The sequence below is a fragment of the Myotis daubentonii genome, chromosome 6, assembly GCF_963259705.1.
Source record: "Myotis daubentonii chromosome 6, mMyoDau2.1, whole genome shotgun sequence".
Lineage (NCBI taxonomy): Eukaryota > Metazoa > Chordata > Mammalia > Chiroptera > Vespertilionidae > Myotis > Myotis daubentonii.
Genome location: NC_081845.1, coordinates 4,553,884 through 4,576,901, shown reverse-complemented (window position 1 = coordinate 4,576,901; position 23,018 = coordinate 4,553,884). Strand labels below are relative to the sequence as shown.

General features: G+C 57.8%; 2 protein-coding genes across 6 annotated transcripts in view; one reads left to right on the top strand and one right to left on the bottom strand.

The window, feature by feature from the left end:
• SYTL3 (synaptotagmin like 3) overlaps positions 1–6,026 on the top strand; it is a 40,057-nt gene extending 34,031 nt beyond the window's left edge. For 2 of the 5 annotated variants that reach the window (XM_059699941.1, XM_059699940.1), the window contains exons 10-11: positions 3,300–3,402; positions 5,483–6,022. In XM_059699941.1, the coding sequence (XP_059555924.1) occupies positions 3,300–3,402; positions 5,483–5,656 (277 nt within the window). In that variant the 3' untranslated portion in view covers positions 5,657–6,022. Of the gene's footprint in view, positions 1–3,299; positions 3,403–5,482 lie in introns of all 5 variants that reach the window. The other 3 variants (XM_059699942.1, XM_059699944.1, XM_059699943.1) reach the window with 3 other exon arrangements.
• A 7,684-nt stretch (positions 6,027–13,710) lies between these two features.
• Positions 13,711–23,018, bottom strand: part of EZR (ezrin) — a 42,497-nt gene continuing 33,189 nt past the window's right edge. Inside the window, exons 8-14 of the mRNA XM_059699935.1 lie at positions 20,352–20,448; positions 17,696–17,859; positions 17,282–17,412; positions 16,672–16,832; positions 16,302–16,394; positions 14,752–15,003; positions 13,711–14,616 (exon numbers count right to left, since the gene is read on the bottom strand). Coding sequence (XP_059555918.1) covers positions 14,452–14,616; positions 14,752–15,003; positions 16,302–16,394; positions 16,672–16,832; positions 17,282–17,412; positions 17,696–17,859; positions 20,352–20,448 — 1,063 coding nt within the window. The 3' untranslated portion in view covers positions 13,711–14,451. The remainder of the gene's footprint in view (positions 14,617–14,751; positions 15,004–16,301; positions 16,395–16,671; positions 16,833–17,281; positions 17,413–17,695; positions 17,860–20,351; positions 20,449–23,018) is intronic.

The window sequence follows — 23,018 nt, the reverse complement described above, 5'->3', positions numbered from 1 at the left end:
ATCAGGGATCTTTTCTCTGATTGCTGGTTGCTGCTTCTGACCACAGAGGTGCAGACACAGAGGCATACGGCCATTGTTGCTTCATCTCCTCCCAGAGCTGCACTATCTCCCCCTCTGGCTGATGTAACTTCCAGGGTTTGTAAGGGCCAGTGCCCTTATTTGTCTCCCTTTTTCATTTTTCTTTTTTTTCCCCTCTTGTAAGCCAGACACTACAGACTAGGACATTCACAAGTAACTGCTTCACAAGAAAAATTAGAAAATAAACATGCATGCTCAGGGAAAGGCGCAGACTCAGAAAAAAAGCCTGAGTTTACATCTCAGGCTTATCTTTGGCACAGGAGCAATAAACAAAATAACAAAAGACAGAAAGCCTTGGGAAGGGGGAGGATCTGATTTCCAGAGTTAACACCTTATTAGACACAAATGTCCAGTATTCAACAAAAATAACAAGACATATAAATAAACAGGAAAGTATGGCTCATTCAAAGGGAAGTAATAAATTAACAGAAACTGTCCCTAAAAAAAGATCTGATGACAGGCTTACTAAACAAAGACTTTACAACATTATCTTAAAGATGCTCAAAGAACTAGAAGAAAATGTGGAGTAAGTCAAGAAAATGATGTGTGAACAAAGCGAAAATATCAATAAAGAGAGAGAGAACCTAAATAGAAACCAAAAAGAAATTCTCCAGTTACTGAAATGAAAAAGTCACTGGCGAGATTTGAAGGCAGATATGAGCAGACGGAAGAAGGGAGCAGTAAACTTGAAGAAAGGTCAACAGAAATTATTGGGTTTGAGGAAAAGAAAGAAAAAAGATGGAAGAAAAGCAAACAGAACCTAAGGGACCTGAAGGCCACCATCAAGTGGACCAACATCGCATGAGGGAGTCTCAGAAGGAGAAGAGAGAGAGCAAGGGGCAGAGAGAATATTTGAAGAAGTAGCTAAAAACTTCCCAAATTTGATGAAATTCATGCATATAAACATCAAAGAAGCCCACTGAACTCCAAGTAAGATGAACTCAAAGTGACTCACCCTGAGACATAGTATTAACAAACTCTTGAACGACAAAGAGAATCTTGAAAGCAGCAAGAGAGAAGCAAATCCTCAAGATCTTCAGAAGATTTCTCATCAGAAACTTGACAGGCCAGCAGGCCAATGTATTCAAAGTGCTGATCTCTCTATATAAAAGCCTAAGCGATCATGCATCTGTTCGACCGTCCCATCAGTAACTCTGACGCACAATGACATCCAGGGGGAAGAAGCTGTGACCGGTAGCTGTGACACGCAATGACCACCAGGGGGCAGACACTCAATGCAGGAGCTGCGGAGCTGCGATGACTTGGCAGCTGTGGTTCTCAGATGATGCACCCAGAGCCAGAGAGGAGGGAGCCCAATTCTGGGGTGCGTCACCCAAGAACCACCCTCTTGCAATCTGGGACCTGTTGGGGGATGTTGGAGAGCTGGTTTTGGCCTGATCCCCAACGGCCAGGCCGAGGGACCCCACCGTTGCACAAATCCATGCACTGGGCCTTTAGTATATAATAAGTACCTCCTTGTTAGTAATTACTTTACATGTACATGAATCAGACTTTCCAATCAAAAGACAGAAATTGGCAGAGTGGGTAAAAACATAGGATCCAACCATATGTCATCTATAAGAGACTCACTGTAGATCCAACAAATAGAAGATATTCTATGCAGATAGTAACCAAAGAGAACAGGGGTGGCTATACTAGTATCAAACAAAGTTAAATCAACAAGGTTACAAAGGATAAACGACATTATCCTATATAATAAAAACCTACTATGCTAAGGGTCCGGTCATCCATTTGTCTGTTCAACCAATCAAAGCGTAATATGCTAATGATATGCTAAGGCCGCTCAACCACTCGCTATGATGTACACTGACCACCAAGGGGCAGATGCTCCGACTGGTGGGTTAGCTTGCTGCTGGGGTCCGGCTGATTGGGACTGAGCGAGAGGGGCTGGACATGCCCTGGAGCCCTCCCACCATCCCTCCCCAGCTGACCAACCTCCCACGTCCCTCCCCGGTCCTGATTGTGCACCATTGGGGTCCCTCGGCCTGGCCTGCACCCTCTTGCAATCTGGGACCCCTTGGGGGATGTCAGAGAGCTGGTTTCGGCCCAATCCCGCAGGCCAGGCCGAGGGACCCCACTGGTGCACGAATTTGTGCACTGGGCCTCTAGTATACTAATAAAAGGTGTAATGCAGCAAGAAGATATAAAATATATAAATGTTTATGAACCTAATAACAGCCCATCAAGACATATGAAGCAAAAAACTGACAGAGTTGAAGGGAGGAGTGGACAGTTCCACAGTAATCCTTGGAGATGTCCATCCTCGCTCTCAGTAACAGAACAACCTGCCAGGAGAAAAGAGAGGAAACAGGACTTAACATCATAAGCCAGTCAGATGCATGGGTGTGATTTTGTTTCAGTCCTTTAAGCTGTGCAGGTGTATCTCATACACCCTCTTTCATGTGTGTGGGATCTGATGATCAGCAAGTTAACGTGAACAGTGAGGATCGGTGCCTGCGACCTGGAGTACTTTCCCACGAACTCTGATTGACAGGGAAGAAGAGGCGGAGCCTGGAGCCCCAGCGGGGACCCAGATGAAGGGAGGAAGACTGCTCTTTGCTTTGCGAAAGTTGAGCCTGTTCCTAGCCTGTGGGAATAGGTGCCTGGTCAAGGGGGGTCATTGCCATGGACAAAGCTGCCAGAGGAGCCAGGGAGGAAAGTCTCCGGACCTGGGTAGAGGGACCGACCTAGAACAGGGTTTCAGGGGGGCAGAGGGCTGGTGGAGGTGGCCTGTCACGCGGCCCCGCCAGCTACGCTGCAGCCCCGAGTCCGCAGAGGGCTGGTCCGCAAGTCAGGAGGACAGGCTGGAGGACAGGCGAGGGAAGAGCCAAGTGTAAGGCACACACTTCCCATTTCCACGTTTCTGTGTGTGTGGGTGGGTGGGTGGGGGGTTGGATGGAGTGACAGGTGGGGGAGGACAATTGGCTCATGGCCTCTGCATCCAGAGATCCAGGAGTTTGCCCCCCTGGAGCCCCCCCTTCCCCAGAGCCTGGCAGGTGGCACCCACCCAGACACATTCCAGGGGCGATGGCCGCAGACTGTGTAAACAGAAGCGGCGTCCCCAGCATGGCATTGCCCACTGTCCGTGGTGGCCCCTGACCCTTCCTATCAGCGCCCAGCTCAGCAGCAGGCAGGGCAAAGACTCCCGCTCCCGCCTTGCCCAGCCTCCCCCTGAGCCTCACCCGCCCTGTCTCCTCCAGGTACGTGAAGACCTACCTGCTGCCTGACCGGTCGGCCCAGGGCAAACGCAAGACGGGAGTCCAGAGGAACACAGTGGACCCGACCTTCCAGGAGACCTTGAAGGTACTTCCCGGAGTCCTGGGCGGGCGCAGGGCCAGAGTCCATGACGGCTCCCCACACCCTGAGCCAGTCCAACAGGAGCGCAGACACTGCTGATGCCCGCGGGGCTGGCAGTCGGGGCGCGGCAGGGCCACCCTTCAGCCTGGGCGGGAGAAGGGCAGTCCTCGGGACTGTCCGGGAATGATTTCCGAGAAAATGGTGGAAAAGAACCTGGCTGCCCCTGAGCTTTTAAGACCAGGTCGTCCTGGCGAGTTTTTGTAACTCTCAGAGCATTCGCCGGCCGGCGCCTGTACCCTCAGCGACTGGGTCACCGGCTGCAAAAGTGCCCCCTTATTGCAATATCTGGAAACCCAGCGTTCTTCTTCTTTTAAGAAACAACTTTTATAGAGGAATTGTTTGGGCTTTCACCTTCCTCGGTGCTAAACATGATTTGTGTTTAGGGCAGGGATGGGGGAGACTCCTCACACTGGGGGTGAGGAGGGAGAGGGGATGATGTGTGAGGCACGCAGGTTAAGTGGGGGAGGCCCCGCACCGAAGGACAGGCCAGACTCACGGAAAGTATCCATGGAGGCTGAGCAGCCCCGGACCCCGTGTGCCAGGACTGGGAAGGGGAGGGCTTGGCTTGGCTTCCTGCTGAGAAGGGGCATTTGTGAACTCCCAGCGGGGCCATCCGGCAGCTGGCACAAAGCCCCGTCTGTTAAATATTCATGCTGCTGTTTTCTGTGCCCCTACTGTGGGCACGTGCTCTATGGACCCCCTGAGCTAAGGGTTAGACTCCCATCTACCAATGGGGAAACGGAGGCTCATTGAACCCGCAGTGGACTAGCCGTCCTTCTCAAAACTGATGCGCCCAGGGGGCCCCAGGGACTGCAGAGAAAAGCAGGCTGACTCAGCAGGCGTGGGCGGGGCCTGAGATGCTGCTGTGGACGCTCCTAGCCAATCCCAGGAGACTGGTCTCAGATGGCTCTGCTGGCGGACCTGCTGCAGGAGTCGGCAAAGATCTGTCTCCTCACACATCCCAAGTCGAAGTCTAAAACTGCTTCTCCATTTCACTAAGGTGTTTTTTGCTAGAGAGAGGTAGACGCGTATTTTACATTTTATGAAATGAGATCAAGTTGAGGATGGACTACATTTTAGATACATATTTAATTGTATAATTTGATTTTTAAAGTTTAACTTGTTTAAAATGCACGCAGAATCTCAGAGAATCACCTAACGTTTTATGCGTTGGTTTTACCCAGCGTATTGTGAATGCTTCGGTGGTGCCGGAAAGCTTCCCGGGGACATTGAAAAGAATCATTGTCCCTAATCTAGTCTAATTCAGAGCATCCGGACACAGTCTTTACAGAAATGCGTGGAGAAGCTGAGAGATCATGAAGAGTTCTGCAGAAATCAGTATTTTCAATTACCATTCGTTTAGCACACGGGGGGTTCGCACATCCTGGGGCCAGGTGCCAGATCTGGAGCCGCCTTCCGCCAGTTTTGAGGAACGTGCTCATGACAACTGAGGCTCTAGAACAGTGGTTCTCAACCTTCTGGCCCTTTAAATACAGTTCCTCATGTTGTGACCCAATCATAAAATTATTTTCGTGGCTACTTCATAACTGTAATGGTGTTACTGTTATGAATCATAATGTAAATATCTGATATGCAGGATGGTCTTAGGTGATCCCTGTGAAAGGGTCGTTCGACCGCCAAAGGGGTCGCGACCCACAGATTGAGAACCGCTGCTCTAGAAGTTGAGGCGGCTGCAGGTGTCCGTGTGGCACGTGGGCACGCCCAGGAAACCTTGGGCCCAGGTGACTGTGCCACGGGCCAGGCCGCGTGCGCAGGTGGTGGGAGCAGCGTCCCAGTGCGCCCAGGTTGCAGGTTTGATTCCCAGTCGGTGCACAGGCAGAGTTTCCTAAGCGGCGGGGTGGTGCAGGGAGGACGGGGGGGGGGGGGGGGGGGGGGGGCAAGGGAGCCCTCTCCCCGCCTCTTCCTGGACATCCACCCCCTACTGAAGGGAGGCCCCGCCACCTGGGCCCTGGGCCCTGGGCATGCGGCCCTGGAGCGCAGGCTGACCTCCCTGTTCCGTCTGCAGTACCAGGTGGAGCTGGCCCAGCTGGTGACCCGGCGGCTGCAGGTGTCCGTGTGGCACATGGGCACGCTCACCCGGCGGGCGTTCCTTGGAGAAGTCATCGTCCCTCTGGCCACGTGGGACTTTGAAGACAGCACCACACAGGCCTTGCGCTGGCACCCGCTGCGGGCCAAGTGATGTCTGGTCGGGACTGGGGCCCCCTCCCAGCGGGAGCGCTTTTCCGAGGGATCCAAGAGGAGAGGACCCCCCCACCCAGGAAACCTTGGGCCCAGGTGACTGTGCCACGGGCCAGGCGGTCCAATAGCAGCGTTCGCCCTGGCCGCGTGCGCAGGTGGTGGGAGCAGCGTCCCTGTGCGCCCAGGTTGCAGGTTTGAGTCCCAGTTGGCGCACATACAAGTCTCAGCCAATGAGCATAACTAAGTGGAACAACAATTCTCTCTCCCTCTTTCTCTCAAATCAATACGTTTAAAATAAAGTAAACAGCAGCTTTCTAGGGAGAAGAGGCTCGTGTCAGACTCGTCTGTGGGCTCGGCCAAGGGACTTTCACCTGCTCAGGTTCGTTCGGGACCCGAGTAGCCCTAACCTGTGTCACCCAGTGCCAGCCTGGGTCCGGCCAGGGGCCAGCCCTTCCTCCAAGGCCGGTCACTCGGTGTCAGCTGGGGTGGCCTCAGCCTCCTCCGGGCTCCGCCAAAGTCCACGCCCTGTGCCTGGCTGCCCGCGGGCGGGGCCGCAGCTCAGGCCTTTGGGCGTGTTGTTCCTAAACTCCCCAGGCCCGCCCCGGACAGCGGTGAGCAGGACCGGGCCGGTGCTGCCGGCCGCGAGGCCGCCCTGCCCGTGGGACGGCGTGCCCTGCGCAGGGCGGTGGGACAGGCCAGGAGGAGCCGCCGGGAAGGGAGAGGGCGGGAAAGGCCGGGGCTTCCTGCGTGGCCGCCTTGCACATTTCTGTGCCGAGATCCAAGACCCGGAGAGAGAGCTGAGGGGGGAAGGGGGAAACATGGGCTCCACCGTCTCCTGAGAAATGACAGCGGAGGTGCAGCCCCGCCCGTGAGCCTCAGGGCCTGGGCCCTCTGCTTGTCCTCCCTGAAGCCAGAGGGACTGTCAGGACGCCTCTGTTCCAAGTGGCCACTGCAGGGTCAGCCTGCGGCCACTGCAGGGTCAGGCCGGGCCACTGCAGGGTCAGCCTGTGGCCATTGCAGGGTCAGCCTGCGGCCACTGCAGGGTCAGGCCGGGCCACTGCAGGGTCAGCCTGCGGCCACTGCAGGGTCAGGCCGGGCCACTGCAGGGTCAGCCTGCGGCCACTGCAGGGTCAGCCTGCGGCCACTGCAGGGTCAGGCCGGGTCATTGCAGGGTCAGCCTGTGGCCACTGCAGGGTCAGCCTGCAGCCACTGCAGGGTCAGGCCAGGTCATTGCAGGGTCAGCCTGCGGCCACTGCAGGGTCAGGCCAGGTCATTGCAGGGTCAGCCTGTGGCCACTGCAGGGTCAGCCTGCGGCCACTGCAGGGTCAGCCTGTGGCCACTGCAGGGTCAGGCCGGGCCACTGCAGGGTCAGCCTGCGGCCACTGCATGGTAGCCTGCGGCCACTGCAGGGTCAGCCTGTGGCCACTGCAGGGTCAGCCTGCGGCCACTGCAGGGTCAGCCTGTGGCCATTGCAGGGTCAGCCTGCGGCCACTGCAGGGTCAGGCCGGGCCACTGCAGGGTCAGCCTGCGGCCACTGCAGGGTCAGGCCGGGCCACTGCAGGGTCAGCCTGCGGCCACTGCAGGGTCAGCCTGTGGCCACTGCAGGGTCAGGCCAGGTCATTGCAGGGTCAGCCTTGGCCACTGCAGGGTCAGGCCAGGTCATTGCAGGGTCAACCTGTGGCCACTGCAGGGTCAAGCCAGGTCATTGCAGGGTCAGCCTGTGGCCACTGCAGGGTCAAGCCAGGTCATTGTAGGGTCAGCCTGCGGCCACTGCAGGGTCAGGCCAGGTCATTGCAGGGTCAGCCTGTGGCCACTGCAGGGTCAGGCCGCGGTGCCCAGCCGGACCGCCCCTCCCGCTCTCCTGCGCTCCGCTCAGTGGCCTGGCAGCCCCTGGTGCCGGCTCTCCCTTCTTGTGCTCAGAACAGCCCCATGGAGTGCTCTCTCCACCCGGGTCCGCCCAAAACTCCGTTTAAGCCCCTCCTCTTCCATGAGGCCCCTGGTGTTCCTGCCAGATGTGGCCTCTAGGCCCCTGAACTGGGGGACCCCGCCCGTCTCCTCCCCCAGGACCCCACACTCGGGACAAACGAGGCTGCCACAGGCCTGGCCATGGTTGGCAAGCGGGTTAGGAGCAGAAAGCGGGCCAGGCGCCCCTGCTGAGCTGGCTGAGAGACGGGGCCCTGCACTCACGGGTCTAGGCAGCCGCCACAGCCCTGCTGCTTCCTGGACCTGCACCTGGACCCGGACCCGGACCCGGACCCGGACCCGCACGGGCAAGCTGTGTGGTTGTCCTGCGCCTGCATGGGTCCTGGAAGTGGAGGGTAAGGCAGCCGCCTCTCAGAGCGCCCCAGGCCCCCACCCCGCAAGGGGCAGCCAGGAGACCGGGGGCCACTCGGGGGACGGCCCCCACTGCCACTGCGGCTCTGGGTGAAGCCCCTTCCCAAGCCCCCACCCACGGGCAGGGCTCCGTGGTTCCCGTCTTCTCTCTGAGCCCTTCCCTCACTCACTCTCTGGCAAAGTCACTCTGACCAGTCACGCCCTGGAGCAGCGGGGAGGCGTCCTGTCCCTGCGGGAGCCGGGACAGAGGGGACACGAGGGCCCGGAGGGCCCCCCTGTGCCCGGGCTCCGCGGAGCCCTGCGTGGCCCTTCGCGGCCCCCACGGAGGCAGTGCGAATCTCCCCTGCCCTTGCCCCTGCCCCTGTCCCTGCCCCTGTCCTTGTCCCTGCCTCTGCCTCTGTCCCTGTCCCTGCCCCACCCCTGCCCCCACCTGTCCCCAAAGCATTTGCCCTCTCCCCGCTGGTCCGCCTGCTCCCCTAAGCGCCCAGCTGTGGAGCCACCTGGGGAAGGGGCTCCCTGGAACGTGAGCTTGGAAGGGAATTGAAGGCCCCAGCAGCCCTCCCCCCCACCCCCCACAACCGGGGGCACCTCCCAGGGCCTGGCCGCGCGCCGCCTGCTCACCCCTGCGTCACGGCGGGGGGAGGGGATGGGGGGGCTCTTTGGGAGACTCCGGGCCTGCAAGGCTCTGCGAACAGGCCCAGCCCCCCCCCCCCCGCACCCCCCTCCCACTCGAGCAGTGGCTGCCCAGCAGGATGACGGGCAAGGACATGGGGGCATGCGGAAAGATGAGGTGGCCATGGCCGTGAAGACGGACAGTGAGCAGTTCCATGGTGCATTTTAGCGGTTTCCTGTTTGGCTGGCCCTGCAGACCAGCAGCACGCAACCCTGCTCATCTCCACCCCCTGGAACAGAGGCCTGGGCCCCCTTCGCCCAATCCCACTGGCGCCCACCCTTCCTCTCCCTGCGTTCTCTACTCCTCAGCAATCCCCGCAGCCTGGTCACGCGGCCGAGGCGCTGCCCCTGGGGCCTGTGGACTGTCACACGTCTTTGCTGAGCTACCAGTTGGGGGCGGGGGAGGGAGGGGGGCAGGTTGTGCGAAGGGAGGAGGGGGTGGGGGGTGATAGCAAATGGCGGCTTCTCTTCCAGCGACAGGAGATCAGCCATCATGTGACGTCAACGCTGTCAGGTGGTGCTGGGAGCCAGGAACTGACCGGTGCGGTCAGGTGGCACCTGAACTTCTGTGTCAGGGGGTAGGCATTGGGTTTAATAGAACATCATTTACTGGTAATTTATTATATGTATGGCATGGGCCTAGGGCAGTGGTCGGCAAACTGCAGCTCGCGAGCCACATGTGGCTCTTTGGCCCCTTGAGTGTGGCCACGAAGTTTCAATCGCACTGTACGTGCGCGCCTGCACGTGGTATTTTGTGGAAGAGCCACACTCAAGGGGCCGCAGTTTGCCGATCACTGGCCTAGGGTCTACAGCAGCCGTGGGCAAACTACAGCCCGCAGGCCGGATCCGGCCCGTTTGAAATGAATAAAACTAAAAAAAAAAAAAAAAGACCGTACCCTTTTATGTAATGATGTTTCCTTTGAATTTATATTAGTTCACACACACACTCCATCCATGCTTTTGTTCCGGCCCTCCGGTCCAGTTTAAGAACCCATTGTGGCCCTCGAGTCAAAACGTTTGCCCACCCCTGGTCTACAGGAAACACCAACAAGGGTGAGCCATGTTAAACTCCCGGCGTTTTACCTTTCCCACAAGAATCGACTAAGTCGTGTTAAGACTCTGATCTCTGCCCTCGCCTGTTTGATTCAGTGGGTAGAGCGTCGGCCTGCAGACTGAAGGGTCCCGGGTTTGATTCCGGTCAAGGGCACATGCCTGGTTGAGGGCTCGATCCCTAGTAGGGGGTATGCAGGAGGCAGCCGATCAATGATTCCCTCTTATCATTGATGTTTCTATTTCCCTGTCCCTTCCTCTCTGGAATCAATTAAAAAAAATAAATAAATAAAAAGACTGATCTCCAAAATGTGTGCTGAGTCTAGGTTTGGATACCGCATTCGTCCTCATCATAGCGAGTCAGCATTCACTGACTGAGCGGGACATGGAAAAAAGGCGAGTTTATAAATATTTCCTCAGCTTCTGCGTCACATCTCCCTCTATTAACGGTAAGATGGGTGACTCAGCAGATTTCATATTCACTTAACCCCAACCCTTAGGGTTAGGGTTAGAATTTAGGGTTAGGGTTAGGGTTAGGGTTAGAATTTAGGGTTAGGGTTAGGGTTAGGGTTAGAATTTAGGGTTAGGGTTAGGGTTAGGGTTAGAATTTAGGGTTAGGGTTAGGGTTAGAATTTAGGGTTAGGGTTAGGGTTAGGGTTAGAATTTAGGGTTAGGGTTAGGGTTAGGGTTAGAATTTAGGGTTAGGGTTAGAGTTTAGAGTTTACATTAGGGTTAGGGTTAGGGTTAGAGTTTAGGGTTGGGTTTAGGGTTAGAGTTTAGGTTTAGGGTTAGGGTTAGGGTTAGAGTTTAGGGTTAGGGTTAGAGTTTAGAGTTTACATTAGGGTTAGGGTTAGGGTTAGAGTTTAGGGTTGGGTTTAGGGTTAGAGTTTAGGTTTAGGGTTAGGGTTAGGGTTAGAGTTTAGGGTTGGGTTTAGCGTTAGGCTTTAGGGTTAGAGTGTAGGGTTAGGGTCAGGGTTATGGGTTAAGTTTACCAGTGCATTGTTTTCTAAAGTAAAGCAAATACCATTTTCCCAATTGATTTGAAAGAGAGCGGGAGCGGGAGACAAGCATCCATGTGAGAGAAACATAGATCGGCTGCCTCCTGCTCGTCCGTCCGGGGTCCCAGCGGGAAACCTGAGCACGCGCCCTGACTGGGCACTGAATAGTGACCCTTTAGATGGACGGGACACGCCCTCCCGAGCCAGGCTGCCAACTCCATTCTGATGTAGAATCGCTAAATCCCGGCAATGCCACTGTGGGAAGTGATGGCGACTACTGCGGAGTGTGTCCTCCCCCGGGACGGCTCGTATGGCCTTGGGGAGTTGCTTTGTGCTTCTGAACTTAACCTCCCGAAGAAGACGGGCTAAAACAAGGTAAGGCGTGCGCCTGGTCCTGGGCCTGCTGGCAGGCCTCATACGTGGGCTGTGGCCGGCTGGGAGGCCGAGGAGGGGGATTGCGCGAGGGACCCCATGGCCTCAGCATCCCAACAGCCCCAGTGCCTGCTGCAGATCCCTCCAAACTCAGAGCATCCTCCCCAGAGGTCCTCTCCAAGCCTGTGGCTCCCGCTCTCTTCCATCCGTTTGTATTTTGTGGTGGACTTAGCTCTCTTCTTAGCTCTAATCATCTCCCTGATAAGCAAGTACCAAGAAGCCAGGGGGTGTTGGAGGGCGGGGATGGCAGCTGTTTTCCTTCTCAGCTGCCTCTCTGCCGGACACAGGAAAACTCAGGCTGCGTCCCGGTCCTGAAGAAGCCAGCGTATCTGCCCTGGACGCCCTCCTGGTCTCCGACAGCGTGACCCCTCCCAGCGCCGGCAGGCCTGCCTGGGGCTGACGTCTGGGACCAGGCTGACCCGGTGTGCATGACCGCGTGCTGGGCGAGGCCAGGCTGGGACCCGGGGAGTCTGGTTGATGTTTATTGGGCCCGAGTGCGTGGTTGGTCCTTAGGGACTTACAGGGACACCATGAAAAGAAGAGGCATGTTTCCTGAAGGCAGGCCCTGTCCCTGGCTTTGGAGTTGCCTAACCTGCCATAGATGGAAGGTGCCGAGTCTAGGTCTGACTATAGAGCAGGGCAATAATACAGCAAAGCATTTCAACCATTTAAATCAGACTTAGGCTCTGCTAAGGACACAAAAGTTGCAGGCCTCCACATGGGCTGGGCACAGTACTTGCTTTTGTTCCTGGCGTCAATCATAAAAGGATTATTTGCGTAAAGGAAAATACCTTCTTAAACCATTCGACGGGCAGTTCGGAAAGGATTTCGTTAAGAGTGGGACAAAGGGGCATGCTTTTGTGTTGCCCAGCAGGACGCTTCTGACATTTTGTGGGGGACAGTCCTTCCTCGGGGCCTGAGTGTCCCAGTCCTCCCGCTGGTTGCCAGCAGGGCCCCCCCAAACACTGACCACCAAACCACCTGCACACACTCCAAGGACAACCAGAGGCCGAGGAAGATACACGGGACTCACTATTAAATTACAATTTGCTTTTAAAGAAAATATTGTGGAAAGAAACCCCCTTCCTCTGAGAGCTTACTTCAAACCTGGCCCCCGTCTGGGGCGCCCACACCTGTCCACTGACCATGATGCGTTGTGACTGTAGTCAACCCCCCTGGAGTGCCAGCCCACTCAGCCACCTGCTCCTCGCTCAGCTGACAGGAAGGAAAAGCTTTGAGGCCCCAAGACCCTGGGAGGATGCCCCCACGTCCTCTCCTGAACTCGTTCCATTGGGGTGCAGGGGGCGGGGCGGGGGGGAGCCCTCTCGGTCACCAGTGATTGGCGTTTTAACATGGTCTGAGTAGAGGTGAAAAATTACTTGATCCTGTCCTCGCTGGTCCTCTTTTTATTTAGTTACTTTTATTTATTTTAAAAATACTGTTTCTGTTTTTATTGATTTCAGAGAGAGGGAGAGGGGGATAGAAACATCAATAAGGAGAAACATGGATCGGCTGCCTCTTGTGCACCCCACACTGGGGATCGAGCCCATAACCTGGGCATGTGCTCTGACCAGGAATCGAACCCTGACCTCCTGGTTGATGGGTCGATGCTCAACCAGAGCCACACCAGCCACGCCTGCTGGACAACACGAAAGCATCCTTTATTTATTGTTACTATTTTGGTCCTTTTAAGAAGCCGAGGAAAGGGTGGTGTCTGCAGGCCATGGTTACTCATTTCACTCATCAGAGGAAGACGTAGCTGGCGGCGGCACTGGCACAGGCTCAGTCACAGCTGCAGTGGCAGAAAGTTCTCTCCAGCCCCAACGTATGGACAGACACGACCCTCATCCTGCACGGACGCCAGGTGCCAGCGCAGGCTGCCCGTGTGCCCGCTGGACTGAGGGTGCACAGCTGGGAGACCCTCTGGAGGCGACCCCTCTGCCTGCAGCAGTCACGTGACAGAGCAGTGGTTACCTGCGCCAGGATACGATTTCAATGAATGCCTGTTGCCCGTCTCCCAGTGCTTATCCAGCAGTGAAAACGGTGGCCGTTATGTGTGTTTCGAAGAAAGCAAAGGAGCTGGTGGGTGTCTGATCCCTCGCACCCTCCTGCAAAACACCTCTGGAGGCCGGTCAGCCAACCCCCGAGAGAGCTGGGGGTGGGGACGGGGACAGACTCCCACTTCGGGGGTCAGCTCTGTGGTCCAGGTGAGGGGTGCCAGCCCCACAACGCACTGCTGGCAGGACTTCAGACAGGCAAGCGGACACCTGCACTGTGCCTCGCCGTTCACGGTTGGGGGGGCGGGGGGCAGGGGAGACCGGTGCATCAGCAGAACCTGCAGTGGGAGGGAGAGCCGGCACTGCCATGGCTTTCCAAGGACGTGGTAGAGAATGGAGAGAGAGGTTCTGTGGAAACGCAGACGCTCCCCAGGCCGGGGCGCCCGTGGCTGCAGCTGAATGAATAGCACGGGTGTGTTTCGTGTCGGAATTTCCGGCAGAAAATGGAAATGTGGGGAGTTGGACGTGACTACAGCGGTTACCGGCTTCATCACTGCCCTCACAATGTAACATGGTTTTCATGTTCTTTATTATTCTGTAAAAGGTAACAAAATATACAGAACAAGGTTTTCCCTTTTTAACTAATGTTACAAACCCATATTATTGCTTATATATAAATATTATAGTCTATAGCTGATCATTATTAATCAGGTGTGTGAGCCCAGCCATGGAGCCTCTAACTGTTAAAACCAGGAGTTGATCTAAGCGTGTGCCTCCTGTGCTGTTTATCCGGAATGAGCGAGGGCGCTGCTGCCTGAGGGAGAAAGCCACTGCTGTGTGCACGTGTGTGAGTGCTTTCCACCAGTTTTCAAGCCTCAAAAACATAAATACAGAGATGCATCCTTCACAGAAATCAAGTACAATCAATCAATCTGGGCTAATTTCAAACACAGACGGAATATGGCACGGACTGGCGCCGCGAGGGTGCTGTGATGACACGACTCACACACGCCAGCGGAGCGGCCCCTCAGGCGTGCAGTGGCCCTTTCCTTGATTCGATCGGCCCTGCCCCCAGCACAGACAGGAAATGATTCAGTAATAACAACAGTAAAAATCAGGCCGTTTGGCACTATGATACAAATGGGAAGTAACCAGGGAAGCCTCCCGCCCCAGCCCCGGAACCTTCCGCTGGAACAGCTACTCTCTTAAAAGGAACTGGGTACGAGGAGGGTCTAGATCAGAGAACTACGAATACGAGTTTCAGTCTGCGTGCGACCGCAGGGCCCAGGCGGGCCGCCTGCAGTGCCGCGGCCTCACATGGCCTCGAACTCGTCGATGCGCTGCTTGGTGTTGCCCTGCCGGATCTGCCGCAGCGTCTTGTACTTGTCGCGGCCTTGCCTCATGTTCTCATTGTGGATGATGTCGTTGTGGGTCCTCTTGTTCTCGTCTCTGGCCTGGGACAGCTCGCTGGACAGAGTCTGCAAGGCAAGAGGCAGGGTCAGGCCCCCGCCACCGCCCTCCCCGGGGAGTGGGTGCTGGTGGGGGCGCCCTCGTGGCCCTCGGGCCGCCGGCCCCAGCGGGAAGCCAGGCGGTGCCGCCCGTCCCGCCCTCACCATCAGCTGCTGCTGCACGCGCAGGTTCTTCTCGGCCTCGGTGACCCGCTTCTCCTCGTGGCGGTCGTCCAGGATGCCCTCGCTGGACAGCTCGGCGCTGTAGCCCGAGTCCTCCGCGCCCTCCTCCTGCAGGTGCTCGCGGACGTGATAGGCCACCGGCTCGTACACAGGGGGCGGCGGGGGCGGCGGCGCCGTCATCACCAGCTGCAGCTCCTCCTTGGTCTTCACCAGGTCATCCTGGGCTTCCTTGGCCTTCGAAAGCGAATCGACAGACAGTGAGCACGTCTCACACAGAACCGTGGCCTGGCCGCTTCCTCCAGAAGCACCTTTCTTCATGGAGGCGGCCGTTCCCCTTGCGGGTAAGGACCCCCCTCATCCCCACCTCTCCTTCCTCCTGGCAGGTGCGCAGCATGAGCCACAGGAGGTGACTGCGCCAACCAGTGTCCCCGCAGCTCAGAGAGAAACTGATGCCAGGGTTTGACATTTTTCTAACTATCTTTTCTTCTGTCTATAATCCTAGCATATGCTCACTGTACATGTTTTTTGGGGGCAAAAAAAATTTATTAAAGAAAAAACATCCTGGAAAAGTGACCTGGAAAGAGCCACTCTGTGCCCGGCTTTCTTCCTTTCCCGTGGCCGCTGCTTGCCAAGCCCCCGCCCCCAGCACGGCGCTCAGGGAGTTCTCCCGTCACCCTGATCCTTCCAGCAAGGTCTCAGGGGCACATAACTGAACCCCACCCACTTCATCGCCACCCGAATCCCACGGATGAGCTTCATTTATAGCTGGTTTGTAACCAGCTTTTCTCACTTAATGCCGTGTAATGAGCACTTTCTCCAGAAACCCAAGGACCGAGGCCTCTGTACACAGCTTGGCTGGGGTGGGCGGGTGGGGGGAGACGACAGGATGAAGTGAGGGGAGGCACAGGCGTCCTCACAGGGGCTGCTTCAGATGGGGAAGCGAGGAAGAGGACAGGCGGGGGGCGGGGCGCAGAGCCCCCCACAGCTTGGCTGAGGCCTGTACTGTGACCTAGCCCTGCAGTGCCCAGGGCCTGTGCTCCTGGTGGGCATGAAGGTGGACGGAGTGGCGCTACCACGGCTGCAATTCACTGACCTCTCTGCGGGGCCTACAGCAACCTGACAGGTGGGCAGGAGTCCCCACTGTCCACAAGGAAACAAGGCTGAGAGGTGAGGCCCCTTGCCAGGTCACACAGCAGACGAGGGGCAGAGCCTGGGGACCTCCAGGCCCCACCGCCGCTGCGCGTGCCAGGCTGCCTGTGCAGGTCGCTAGGGGAGGCTGGTTTCAGGCCTGTGGCTGGCTCGCTGCTGGGGGCACCCAGCTAATCCGACTTAAAGCCAGTTTGGGGGCGGGGGGGGCTGCCCGGTGGGGCGGGACGCTCAGGGTGGCCTTTTTCTAAGTATCAACGGCTCTTTGTTCCCCTGTGATCCCACAGGCCCGTTCCCGTGGGAGCCTCTCTAAGAAGGACCAGTATCGGCAGGGCGTGCGAGCCGCCCCCTGCACCTGGCAGCCTGGCCCGCCCCGCCCCACTCACCCGGTGCTGCCACTCCTCCACCTCGTCCTCCTTGCGCCTGCGCGCCTCCTCCAGGAGCGCGATCTTGGCGGTGTACTCCGCGAGCTCCGCGGCCTGTGAGGAGCCAAGTCAGAGTGAGTTCTGGAACGCTTTCAGCACAGCCTGCTGGTGAACGAAGCCTCCTGGTAAGGCGGCCGGCCCGCCGCCACGTCCTCCCTGACCGGCAGGCGGCAGCGGCCGCACCCACCACCGGCACCGCCCTCCCGCCCGCACTGGACCCCGTCCAGCCGACCCGCTTCCAGCCCAGACAGAAATCATTGTCGGCAGGTGTCACTTTCGCGTCCCCAGAGGCGGCCCCTCCATAATTCAGCACTGAAACCGGGGCTCCTACCAGCTGCTCCTGGCTCTTTATCTGATCCACCGTCTGCCTCTCCAGCTCCTCCTTGGCGCGCAGCGCAGCCATGCGGTCGGCCTCCAGGCGCTCCGCCTCCTCCTGCGCCCGCTTCCGCTCCTCCTCCAGCTGCAGGGCCCTCTGGATCTGGTCCGAGAGCTCTGAGGGGACACAGCACCGCGCTGCTCCCGGCTCTGCCCCCGACCTGCGGCCAGCCCCACTCCCAGCCCAGGGCCGATGGAGAGTCTCGGGGTGACGGGACCTCTTTCGCCCCCTCCCACCGTGTTTACGGGGCGCAGCGCCAGGAGGCACCACTCACTACCCTGCAGCCTTGAGCAACCTTTTCTGCCGCTAAAGCCTCACCTCCTCTTCAGGAAGACGGGCCCTCGGGACTCACCTCCGCGGGCAGGGGGACCAGCAGGATAACGCCCTAAAGCATTCCGCACCGACGGGACCCGGCACACAACTACTTCCCAGGCCCGTCACCACCTGACCCTGTCCCTCCACAGTCTCTGTTCCGGGTGCTAAGCTGCCTTCCTCCTGGTGTGGGAGCTGTCTGTCCGCGGGGCCGTGTGAAGTGCAGGGAACACGCCCCGGGAGCGCGGCCCACCTTTCTCGGCCTTCTTGGTCTTCTGCTCGTAGTCCTGGAGCCTGAGCATCAGCTCCTCCTTCTCCCGCATCATCTGCTCCTTCTCTCTCTCCACCGTCTCTCGCCTCTTCTTCTCCGTTTCCAGCTGCTGCCTGTTAGGGGCGGGCAGGGCGGTTTAGGCTCCAGCGAGGCTGCTACGCCCGAAGCCGCCGTCACAGCCCAGCCATCGAAGGAGCAGCTGCGTGGTCACGGCTGTCCCCAGGTCCCGGCGCTCCCGCCAGCTCTGCCAGCCCAGCCACAGCGAGGCCGCTGCGAGGGCCCCGCCACCCAGAGTTACTGCGCGATCTCCCGCCGGCTCTCCCGATGTGGACAGCAAGGCACCGAGGCCGCCTGGCCGGCCGCACCCGCCCCACTGGCCGCCCGCAGCCCGCTCACCGCTCCAGCTGCTTCTGGTGCTTCTCCTCGCGGGCCTGGGCCTTCATCTGCTGCACCTCGATGGTGTCGGGCTTCCTGCGGCGCATGTACAGCTCGTGGTTCCCCATGCAGAGCTGCAGGATCCGCTTGTTGATGCGCAGGCGGGGGGCGTAGAAGACGAAGTCCTACAGGAGAGAGCAGGCGCTGACGGGCGCTCCCGTGTCTAACCCGCCGCACACGGTCCTGTTTCTAAGAGGACTTGCGGAGCCCAGAGCAGGGGCCAGACCGAGGCTTCCATGTTGGACACTGACTCCCAACGGATGAGACACCCGAAACGCAGGCCTGGGCGCCGTGGGACACGTGTGCTCCAGGGCCAGCAGAGGGCGGGTGGGCACAGGCACGGATGCTGGCTGCAAAGCTGCTCTATGTATGTAAGGTCGCAGCCGCAGGGAGCCCAGTGCCCAGTGCCAGTGCGCCTGACCTTCAGGGTAACACCTTGCCAGCCCTCTCCAGCCACAGCCACCGCCACCGCCACGCCCGCCTGGACTTCTGCAAGTTCCCCTGCTGGGCTCCTGTCTCCCTGCCTCAGCCTGCGCCTCCCCCTGCTACTCGCACAGGGATCAGGTCCCCGCTGGGCCTCAGATGCCGTCCTGTGAGCTCTAGGACCGGGCCAAACACCGTGGCCTGGCACACACGAAAGCCATCCACCCTGGCCCCCTTGTTCACCATACGCCCTTTTGTGCCTGCAATCATCTCCCCAAACAGTCCCTCCTACTGGGAATGTCCTGTCCAATGCAGTACCCCCAAAGCCGGCGGCACGACCGAGGGAGGACACCATGGGGCCCCTCCTAGCTTCACGGCCTCCCTCCTCCTGTGCCCCTCCCTGCGCGGACGCTCCTGGTACTGCTGGCACGCTGCTCCGCTGGCTCCGTTTGGTCTCTGTCCCACTCGAACAGGCTGGGAGCCTTTCTGGACCTTTATAAGGTCGTTCACTTAAGTTTATGTTGCTCTGAAGACAGCTACTAGAATTCAATTTTGAGTCCCGCCTGCAGTTGCCTTGGCAGGGCCACACCAAATGCTCAGGCCTGATACAGCCCGCAGGACAGATGTTCCCCACCCTGATCTAGACGGTCAGCACCTGGAGGACGGTCAGGGGCAGTCCCCTCTGTGTTTCCCGTGTTTACTGGTGCTCACCAAACACCCTCCTGGTGGCTGACTGCAGTTCAGGCAGCGACACCACCAAGCCCCATGACCCTGAGCAAGTCACTTCGTCACTGAGCCTCAACCTCTTCAACTCTACAGAGGGGATGACAGCACCCCGGCTGAGATGATGAAGTCAGTTAATGTTCGTAAGGACGCAGAATGCTGCCCACACCATGAAAGTGGGCTGGTGCACCAACACTCACGTAGAGGCTGCTGGCTGCCCTGTGCCCGCTAACGGAGCAGCTCGCGGGGGAGCAGCCTTCTTAGAAAAGGGAGACGCTGCTTCAGGGAGCTCTGTGACTGGGGACCACAGAAGCTCAGGGCACGGATGACACACAGCGGTGACCAGCAGGTGACAGAAAGGGAATGTGGGTTAGAAGCTCCTGCTACAGGTGATTGGAAATGCCTGCCTGCTGCTTCTGTCTTCCTTTCTCTTCTCAACCGCAGGGCCCTCAGCATCGGGATGGATTCTGACCACTGGCCCAGGGAGAGAGTGGCCGAAACAGACAGTGCCTCCCGTTCCACAGCACCGTCTGGGACCGACGGGAGGTGCCGGGCAGGCCCATCCACACGCCCCAGGACCCACTTAGCTTGCGAGCTCCTCATCTGCTCCAGAAACCTGGGAGAATGCTGAGCCCCGAGCCCACGGCTTCCTGGGTGCGGCCCTCCCCGGGGTCACATGTTGTCATTAAATCGTCAGGTTTCCCAGGGAGGTGTCTGCAGAGCCGGGGCAAACAGGTGTTTTTATTACCCACCCACCTCTCATTACACACGAGAGAACAAGCTTGTGTTGGCTGCACAGACAGGCACACTCCCAAGGAGGTCTTGCCTGTGTCCCCAATGTATTGGCAAAGGAACTCTGATCAGCACCAACTCCTCTTCGGAAAAAAAGGCAGTTTAAAAAATCAAGTGCCAGGAACTGTGGGAACGTCCCCTTGTGGCCTCCAGCCTCTGGGAGACGAACCCTGTGGAGCTGGGACACGCTTCGCAGAGAGGAATCCCTCGCGCTGCCTTTGAAGGACAGTCTGACTTCAAGTTAAAAACTAAAAACGGAAATTAATGATTAAAAGTGTCTAAATCCAAGCCTCCAGCCAGCGTGCTAACACAACCACACCCCGACGTGACCTGGGACGGGCATCCAAACTCGGTCAGGGAACAGACCCCGAGAACAGAATCGAGGCACGAGCCAAATTCAAGGAAACAAACCCAAACAAAGGTCACCTTGAAAAGGGCCAGGGAATGGATAGGGGAACTCCTAGGGACAGGCACTGGCCTCCACAAGAACCTCCCACACCATGGTCGGCCCCGTGTCCCGAGAGGTCCTGGACCCTCAATGTAACCTGCTGGCACCCCCCCCCCACCCCCCACACACACACTTCTGAGCATCCCGCAGAGAAGTCTGATTTATCCTGGAAGCACGTCTGGCTGTAAGAATGGGAACCAGCAGCCCCGTGCGGACCCCACGCGGACTTACAGGCGCCTTCTTGTCGATGGGCTTGATGACAAACTTCTTGTCATTGAAGGAGATGTTCCTGATCTCACTCCACGGGAAGCCGATCTTTGGGGTCAACCTGAGGTTACGAAAGGCCAGATGTTAGACGTGCCCGGATTGACTAAGAGGGGTTTGCAAATCTATTCTTAGTTTTCTCTGTTCAATTTTAACAAGTATAAGGCCACCCAGGGACAGAGGTCATTACCGAGTGTTCTCGCGCGCCCTCGGAAGGCGGGGGGGGGCTGTCTGTAAGGCTCAAGCTCAGGAAACCCCGTCCATTCTCACTCGTCTTTCTCGGTTTGAGTGTCTCACTGCATCGAGTCACCCTGGCTTGTAATCTCAAGGTCATCTTTGATGTCCAGCCCTGCACGTCCTTGCACCCGTTTGAAATGTCTCACAACCATCGTTTGCAACCACCTTCACATCAGCATCCCAATCCCGCCGACAGCCGAACCAATTCCTCGGCGCCAGCATCTACGTCAGCCGGCTTGTCCGATTAGTGTTCCCTCTTCTAAAATGTCAGCAGGGCCATTTCCTGCTGCCCCAGGTGGGACTGGCCGAGAGGAGAGCCTGTGAGTGCAGAGGGTCCAGGACTAGGACCCTCGCCAGCTCCTCGCGTCACCCCCCACGGCAAGAGGTCCTACAGGAGGAAAGCCACAGCCCTCCCCTTAGCAGCCCCGCTTCCTGGTCCCCCCAGACTCTCAACACAGGGTTTCCCAAAGGCCCCTGGGCGGGCTCCCTCCTGCTCTCCCAGCCGGACCTGCACCACAGCTGCCCACTTCCTCTCCTCGGGTCTTCCCCCTCGGCCTGCACTCTCCTACGTAAGTCACTGCGTTACCACTGAGCTCCCTGAAACCCAGGAGGTGAGCTTCCTCGTAGCAAAGAGCACGTCTTATGTCTTCCCCAGCTGTGCCGAGTGGCTGCTCGCTGAGGCGGCGGCCTTGGCCGGGCCAGGCCCCCCACGTGCCTGTGGATTTTGTCTGGATGGTCCAGCCACGGCTGCAGGTGGGCACTGAAGGCCTCCATTCCTGTCCTGTTGTCTCCTTTCCTTCAGGTCGGTTAGGATTTGCTCAGTCAGGTGCTCGGGTGCTGGGCAGGCACGTTTACAACTGTTGTGCCTTCCTGAGGAGCCGAGGGCGTGGCATGGGCGTGACCACACTCCTAACGAAAGCCCCACACGGCCCTCTGTGGTCACTGGAGTCCACTACAGGCCGAGACCGGCTCTGTAATCAGCAACGCGGGGACGTTTATCGTATGACTCCAAGACCACATGCTCTACTCACCTCCTGATGCCACCCTGTTCCTCCAGCATGTCGCCATGGATACCCTTTTAGAAGGAACACAGGTCCTAAGCCACCACTCAAGGATACTGATATCAAAACTGGTCTTTTCCCAGATGTGTAAAAACTCCCCACTTAGAAGTGAGCAGGGGTGGGGCGGAATGCTGCCTACCAACACGTTCAAATAAAAACTAGTGGGCAATGTAGTCTTGCTATGGCAGCAAAGCCAGGTCCCGCCAGAGCGTGCGTGTGTGTGTGCGTATGTACGCGCGCTCTCGCTGAGGGACACAGCGGTCGCACACACACCTGGAGGAGTGGTGTCAGGGCGGCTTCAGTGTCGCCTTCTCAGTGCAGGTGCTTTTCCGGGGCCCTGTCCCCCAGGGGCCAACGTGCTCCCCAGCACCCCAACACACACGCGGGGAGTGCTGTCGCCCCAGCTCTCACACGGGACAGTAACTGTTAGAGGTGAAGGAGCTCAGGTCACGGTCCTGCCGACTCCCGCCGTGTCCTCACGCAAAGGCGCACGAGCGACAGGAGGTTCCCCCCGGACACGAGAGCCGCCACCGCACCAGGAGCTCGGGGGCTGCCGCTCGGCTCCCAGCCAACAGGGCCCGCGGGTCAGCTGTCCCACCGCGGGCGAAGGCCAGGCTGTCACTAGGGCCTCTGGCGCGGCTGGAAAGTTGGTCTCTGTAGACTCTGGAAGCTCGTGTAACACTGACAGCCATTCATCAGCGGGACTGCGGTGTCAGAGGATGAGGGCTGAACAAGAAAGTGGTGACTCACATCGGAGCTAAGAACCCCTTTCATGCCTGACCATGGTTGGAAATTAACGCCCACAAGGATTTCTTTCTTTTTCTCTTTTTTAAAGAGTTCACACATAGGACATGAACAGAGAAGGACCATCGATTTAAAGGATTCATATTGTGAGCCCTGCTCTTGCTTAGGCCACACATTAAAAAAAAAAAGTGATATTCTTGACTAAGAGGGACCAGAACTCTTCCGAGAAAGAGCTGATTCCAGGCCTGGAGGGAAAGTGCAGGACGACCCTGGAATAGTCCATTAGTGTTCCCTCTTCTAAAATGTCAGCAACTGGAAGGAAAGGGCTCAACAACAATGGCGTCAAAGCCACAGCATGAGGTCAGAGCCCACAGGATAAAGCAAGCAGGAGTCCCTGCAACAGAAACTACTGAGAAATGGGGAAGGGGAACTGTCTCCTACATCAGCCTTCCAATGAACACACGCTCTCCTTTCAATGGCACAGCATTTCTCAAATACCAGAGGAATCACTGTTTCCTGCAAGACCCGCCAGGGATGCTAGAAGGAAAGTGTGGTAAGAACTGGGGTGCTTCTAGTTTCAATGTGTCCCCCC